Source organism: Colossoma macropomum, unplaced genomic scaffold (assembly GCF_904425465.1).
Source record: "Colossoma macropomum unplaced genomic scaffold, Colossoma_macropomum, whole genome shotgun sequence".
NCBI classification, from domain to species: domain Eukaryota; kingdom Metazoa; phylum Chordata; class Actinopteri; order Characiformes; family Serrasalmidae; genus Colossoma; species Colossoma macropomum.
Window position 1 is genome coordinate 39,316,733 of NW_023494785.1, and position 7,685 is coordinate 39,324,417.

At 40.8% G+C, this 7,685-nt stretch overlaps 1 protein-coding gene across 1 annotated transcript in view; it reads left to right on the plus strand.

The window, feature by feature from the left end:
* atp8b2 (ATPase phospholipid transporting 8B2) overlaps positions 1 to 6,692 on the plus strand; it is a 75,424-nt gene extending 68,732 nt beyond the window's left edge. Inside the window, exons 26-28 of the mRNA XM_036594152.1 lie at positions 177 to 307; positions 3,707 to 4,210; positions 5,638 to 6,692. Of these exons, the coding sequence (XP_036450045.1) occupies positions 177 to 307; positions 3,707 to 4,210; positions 5,638 to 5,736 (734 nt within the window). The 3' untranslated portion in view covers positions 5,737 to 6,692. The remainder of the gene's footprint in view (positions 1 to 176; positions 308 to 3,706; positions 4,211 to 5,637) is intronic.
* The last annotated feature ends 993 nt before the right edge of the window (positions 6,693 to 7,685 follow it).

Consider the following 7,685-nt stretch of genomic DNA (forward strand, 5'->3'; position numbering starts at 1 on the left):
TTGTTGTGTTAATATGTGTAGATGTGAATAAGCATTTTATTCTGTTTGTAAACATAACAAAATACCTTGAAGTTTTAACTTGGATGCCTTTGATTAAATTGGGAAGTAATTGTTTACTTGTGGTAAACAGAGATGTAATGTTTTTTTGGGAAATGTGTGTGTTTATGTTTTCACAGGAAGTTCTCAGAACACATTAGCACAGCCAGTGGTGTGGTTGACTATTGCTTTAGCTACAGTCATTTGCATCGCGCCTGTACTTGCCTTTCGCTTCCTCAAACTGGACCTCAAACCACAGCTCTCCGACACCGTAAGTCATGTGCCAGGGCTTAATTGTGTCTGGTATAAACATACCCATCTATGCATAACAGTACTGTTAGGTAATTACCACCAGGGCCAGCTCATCAAGCCATGTCTTTATAGACCTCACTTTGTGTACAGGGGCACAGTCATGCTGGAACATGAAAGGGTCTTCCCCAAACTGTTGCCACAAAGTTGGAAGCATAAAATTGTCTAAAATGTCTTTGTGTACTGTAGCATTAACATTACTCTTCACTTGAGCCCAAACCTATAAAACAGCCCCAGATCTTTAAATCTTCTCTCCCAAACTAAACTGTTGGCACTATGCATTCTGGTAGTTCTCCTGGCATCTGCCAAACCCACATTAATCTAGCAGACTGCCAGATAGTGAAGCGTGAATCATCATTTCGGAGAACACGTTTCCATTGCTCCAGCGGCGACATGCTTTACACCCCTCCAGTCGACGCTTGGCATTGCACATAGTGATCGTACACTTGTGTGCAGCTGCTCAGCCATGGAAACCCATTTCATGAAGCCCATGATGTACAGTTCTTGTGTTGATGTTGCTTCCAGAGGTAGTCTAGAACTCTGTACTGAGTGATGAAACAGAGGATTTGTGCTCACAACGCCTCAGCACTCAGCGACCCCGCTCTGTCAGTTTGTGTTGTCTGCTGCTTCATGGCTGAGCTGTTGTTGCTCTTAGACGCTTTCATTTCACAATAATAGAACTTACAGTTGACCGGGGCAGATCTAGCAGGACAGAAATTTCACAAACTGACCTGTGGCAAACATGACATCCTATGACAGTGCCACGTTTAAAGTCACTGAGCTCTTCAGTGCGACTCATTCTACAGCCAGGGTTTGTCTATGGAGATTGCAAGGCCATGTGCTTGATTTTATACACCTGTTAGCAATGAGTGTGGCTGAAACACCTGAACTGATCAGTTATTAGGAGAGGTGTCCACATACTTTGGCCATATAGTGTATATCAGTCTTAAAGGCACAGTAACACAAACGGCCTGTTTAATTCTTCTAAGGGTTCATGTACAAAAGAATTATGGTTGTTTTTGGTGCAAAATTCACACGAAAAATAAAACACAAAACAAATGTGGGATATAGGCCCTTTAATTTGTAAACGATTAGGTCCCAGAACACTTAACAGTGATGGATCTTGGTGGGTGATGATACGCAGGGAGATTCCAGGATGATAAAAAAAGTCATCAGACACGCATCTCGGTACGAAGTTTCCCCCATGATGATGATCTTACAACTACTGACTTGGTTCATAAGTGAGTCATTTCATAAGATTAGATGACCTGTATAACAGAAAAAAATGCAGTGAAAAGTAAATAAAGTAAATAAGTTGTACACAAAAGTACGTAGAACACCCTCCCTGGGGGCATGCTTTGTTGATTTTCTAAGTGAAAATAAGTTACTACATCCTCATGGAACAAACTTAAATATGGCATTTTTCTGCAAATGTTAGTGTTTCTATTTATTTGCTGAATTTTTACATATTGGGGGAAAAAAACAAAACATAAAATATAAAATGAGCCATAATTTTTGCACAGGCCATTTTGTGTTTTTTCCCATATTAAATTCAGCAAATAATCAGTAATTGTGCATTAAAATGTACAGAAGCATGTTCTCTGTAGAGGATGTGTTCACTTATTTTCACTCTGAAAATCAACAGAAGATTGTTTGAGCAGGGGCGCCCCAAACTTGTGTGAGTGACCATACATTGAGTTTGTACGATTTTCCTTTATACATCGCACGAATGCATTAAACAAGGTTTTGGAAGTTCCATATCTGGATCTGCACAGCTCAGTCCAGAGGTTTCCTACTATTGAATATGCAAGATGATGATGTAAATCTGTGACCTCGCAACAATTTGATTAGATTACCTTTCCTTAGGAAATGATTTAGTGCATCCTGAAACCTCAGATTTCACCAATCAATTACAGCCCCAATTCCAAAAAAATTGGGACAGTATGTGAAATGCTATTAAAAACAGAAAGCAGTGATTAGTAAGTTCTGTTTGGCCTGTGTTACAGTGAAAACAGCACAAAACCACTACATTTTATGTTTTACTTTGTAAAGTTAACTGTTTAGTTCTAAATCTAATGCCTGGGACTAGAGCATGTTTACCACTGTGTTACGTCATTTTTCCTTTGTTGTCAAATTATGAGCTTAAGAGGAAACACATTTTTTAATAGGAGAATGTTCTGGACTTTAGTTAGGCCAGTCTAGCACCCACACTCTCTGATTATGCAGCCATGCAGATGTAACATATGCAGAATGTGGCTTAGTGTTGTCAATCTGAAAAAGATGGCATATAGAAGGCAGCATGTGTTGCTCCAAAATGTGTTCAGCGTTAATGGTGCTTTCACAGATGTGCAAGTTACCCACTAATACCCCCCCATCCTTGAACTTTATGCTGGTAACGATCTGAATTGTCCTTTTCTTCTTTGGCCTGGAGAACACAAGTATTCATTATTTCTGTAGAAAGTCTGACTCATCAGACCACATTACAAGTTTCCACTGAGCACCACTCCCTTTTAGATGAACTCGAGTCCAGAGAAGTCAGAGACGAGACGTGTTTATTGACAACAGTTTGACCATCACAGAAGCATGCTAATTGTTAATGAAGTGCCATCTGAGGAATAGAAGGTCACAGGTGTTAATTTGCAGTTTTTGGCCTTGACGCACAGAGATTTCTTTGGATTCCACAAGTGTTTTGATGTTATTGTGCACTGTAGAGGGTGAAATACCTAAATCTTTGGGAATGTTCATTTTAAAGTGGTGTATTTTTGCTGATTTGAATTTTTTTTTTTTTGCTGATGCAAGACTCGACCCAAACTCGCTCATAAGGGACTAGGCCTTATCTGGATGCTCCTTTTATACCTAAACATGATTGCATCACCTGTTTCGAATTTTTTTAAACATTTCACAATGTTCTTAGTAATAATTTGCTCCAGTTCCAACTTTTTGGAACATGTTGCAGGCATCAATTTCTAAATGAGCGTATATTTACAAAAAACAATGAAGGTGATAATGAGTAGATAAAACATTACATATCTTGTCTTTGTGCTGTTTTCATTCAAATACAGATCATAGTAGTAGATTTACGAATCACTGCTTTCTGATTTTATTTGCATTTTATCTACTGTCCCAACTTTTTTGGAATTGGGGTTCACTATTCAACTGAATGAGATTATTTCAGTGCAATTAAGAATTATTTCTAAAAATATACTAAATACACAAACGTTACTGGAGGAATTATGTACACAGCAGTGGAATGTGGACTGTTGACTGTTATTGTAAACGTTTATAACTCATGTGCTTGCCTGTGTTTAAGTTTGCTGGGTATGCCAGCCGCTGATTTCTCCTTCTCCGTGTCTCACTGAAGGTGCGCTACACTCAGCTGGTGCAGCAAAAGAAGTGGAAGCCTGGTGGGCGGACCGGCCGCAGGGTGGGCGGAATCGGAGGCTCGGGAGGAGGAGCTCTGGGCCGCTTGGGGCGAGGTGGCTCCCGGCGCTCGGGATACGCTTTCGCTCACCAGGAGGGTTTCGGGGAGCTGATCACGTCAGGCAAGAACATGCGCCTCAGCTCGCTCGCCCTGGCCACCTTTGCCTCACGCCACAGCGCCAGCTGGATCGACACGCTCCGCAAGAAAAAACACAACCCACACAGCACCCCACCCACCGGAGACAGCAGCCCCGCTCCATCACTGGCCCCACCCCTCTCCACATCCTCCTCTCTTACTGGTCCCCCGGAGATAATGCAGGAGGAGGCGGGGCAAACAAATTCTGACCCCACCCCTGGCAAGAACCTCAATGAGCCTAGTGATGTCCAGTCCAACGTGGTTAACATTGCACACATGGAGATGGGAGGATGCAGTCTAACGGCGCAGGTACATGCATACGCATGCTTTCATATAGAAAGCTGAACATATCTCTGTTTTTGAAGATGAGTTCTTGTGTTCCAAATTTTGAAAAGATTTTTGAAAAACAGACACACATTCACTGTAGAAGTGAGAGAGTAGAACAGTAATTAATTGACAATTTAATCCATTCTGCTGTAGACAAAACATGCCAAAATAAATAAGAATAAAAAAGTTGAAGAAAAGTAATACTAAGTGAAAATGAATACAATTTAGACATAAAACCATAAACAGATGTTTTATCCATTTATGCATTTATGTAATTCTTTATTGATTTATGTTTTTATTCATTTCTACATTTGTTTACTTCCCGATTTCTTCCTCCAGTATGCTAATAACAAAACTAAACCTACACGTTCTTGGTTAATCATAGAGAAAGTAGCGTGTTTGATTACTCTTGCCTTGTTTTTGAAACGCTGCTAATACGTCACTGATGGTGGAGGACCTGAATCTGAGTTTCTGTGCTTGATAGTGAATGAATTAGTGGAAAATTGGACAATTACTGTTGCCCACCTCATTAGCTTAGACTGGAGGAGGAAATGCAGAAAATAAAAAAGAGAAGTAAATAAAACCAGGACTAAATAAAATAGTAACTAATTTATTTTATTTTTCTGCTCATATATTTACTTGTTCATTCACTTCTGCATTTATAACCCACTTTTTATTTATTTATTTACAGTTATGTGTCTAAATTTAATTTCTTAATTTATTTGTACTTTTCTGCTACTCATTTATTTATGATTTATTTCTGTATTGATTCTTCGTCATTTATTATTTATTATTTTGTCATTTTCCATCTGCCCTATTCTGCTGTTTCTTCTCACTTTGCCACATCACAGCTCCCACGTTTGGCTGGAGAGCCCCTGCACCTTTTGTCTCAAAATGAATAGGGTCCCTTTTGATGAGCTGTAAATGCCTAATATGCCACTATAAAAAACCTATATAAAGTTTAAAACTGTCACTGGAAGGCAGGTACAGTTTGGTTTTAAAACATCAGCCTGATTGCACACAGCTACTTTTTATCAGGCCCTTTTTGTTTTTTTTCTCTTCAGTAATGTCACTTCTTTGAATTTTACATAGTGCAGCTTTAATTAAACACACTTTCCAACATAATTTTTCCATAATCGACGATTAATCGACTAATCATTGCAGCCCTAATAAACACAGACACACACACACCTTTTGCTTCCCCGGGTTGTTATGGTGTGGAAGAGTCCAGGAATGAGGGAAGCTGCACTAGAAAGGCAGAGGCTCCAATTTGGCTGAAAGAGAGGAAATGAACAACGCCTCCCCTGAGATGTTCATCTCTCAAGATAAGCGAATGGCAGGATGCAGCTGTTTAGGGGGCATTTCTGCCTTTTATTTAACAATTCATGTTTCATCACTTGCGCCCGTAGGAAGCAGCGTTCGGCTGGAAGGGGGCGGGAGCTCGGATCAGCGGTGCCAGCAGTCCTGGGCCACCCACTATTGCAGAAGAAGCGGCCAATGGCGAGTGAGAGATTCAGACATGGATAAATCAGCCTATTGGAATCTCCCCTGCATCCTGGGATGTTTAAATGGTCCTGCGTCTGCCTGAGGACGAGGCGAAGACATGGAGCCGGCAGCGTTGCGGTACAGACTGACAAACTTAGAGTAAAACATGTACAGACAAGTGAAAGCACTTCACATGACTTTGTATTTAACTTCACAAATACATCCACTTTTCACTGTCTCTCATGAGCCAATTCAGCTGTAAGGCCTTTTTATTCAAAGCAAAGAAAGAAGGTGTACTAGCAATACAGCGTCCAAAGTTTCTGGTGAGTGAAAGTAAAAGGATTAAAGGAAAGGTGAAAATCTAATTGACACATTTTTCCCCTTAGCCCAACTGTAGTTGATCAGCCAAGACATGTTTGGTGTCACTGGTTTGCTTCTACAGGTTTGCACTGCAGATATTAAAGGGACATTGCGGCCAGATCAAAAAACTCAAAAAGCAGCAAGATTGGCTACTGTATTGGCCAGCTCATGAAATAAAAACAAAACACATTTCAGATACACAAAAAGCAGCCATCCCAAAACATTTCAGATACACAAAAAGCAGCCATCCTAAAACTACCTTTAATAAAGCAGTCGGTGCAAACTATGGGGGGCGTTGGGTCATTGGAGCCCCAAAACTAAAGCTGGGGGTAAATCAGCAGATGGGGGTTTTCCTAATATGGCTAGTTTCCCTTTAATGTAGCTATAGGGGCCAACTAGAGGGGGACTCTCCATTACATCCTGTATGGCTAGTAAATTCCACCCCAAATTAGTTGCAGTTTTAAAAATTTCCAGGTGAATCATCAGAAGGGTGTTTTCCTAATGTGGCCAGAGTGTCCCATTAATGCAGCCATAGATGGGGGGCATTGAGTCGCTGACCCCCAACCCACTAGCACTGGGTCACTTTCCCTCCAAAACTAATGTTGGGGGTACATAATTAAAATGGGGTTTTCCTTACCTGTTCAAAGTATCACTTTAATATTGCCATACATGCAAGCTACAGAGGGGCATTGGGTTATTGCCTTCCCCAAAAATGGAAGTCGGGGGTACCTCATCAGAAGGGAGTTCTCCAAATCTGGCCAGAGGGTCCCTTTAATGTAGCCATAGATGCCAACTACTAAAGTTAGAGGGGCAGTGCCTCCAGTGCTAGTTTCGTCTGGTTGCTGTAGCCGTTCCTAATGCTGTCGAAGCTTAAAGCCTCAAGATGCAGCCAATGTGGAGGATAATGAAGGAGACGAAGCTGAAGCTGAACTAAAATGATGCTGTTTGTTAGAGTAAAAGTGAACAGCATACAGACCGGCAAAAGCAGGTGACCCCAGCTGAACCTGAGACACTGTCACTATTTTGCTTGCTAACAGATGGCTATAAGCTTCCACGATTTGTTAGCTACATTAGCCTCGTAGCTCCAGTGCAAAACTAAAGAAGCAAACTCTAGGCACCAAACATGTCTACATTTTGGTTAAAAGGGAATTCCACTGATTCTTCATGCGTAATTCCGAGGTTGAGATGTAAACAAAGTCATTCAGAATGTTTTGAAGTGCTCTATTTTAGAGAAACTTCCAGACTCAGATTTCTTCACAGTGATGATGAATGGAACCAGGTGTCACACACACTATACAAACCGCCAGTGAACCTACACATGTCTTCTGAGTTTCTATATGTAACGTTTATGATGGTAAAATAGTGATAAATGTGAAAAAATAAGTTTTCTTTGGGGACTATTTTGCCTCATCAGTGCCTAAATGCACCCCTCTGCCAAGAGTGGATTTTAAGAGTGTTTTAGGCCAGAATCTTTTCAAAACTATCGTAAAACAGTGTCTCAGACATCAGACAGCGTATTTATAACCACTACTTACCGAATGGGAGGTTTTAGAGCTGGACATCTGGTTCCTATCACCACCACTGTGGAGAATTCTTTGTACGTTTCTGTAGA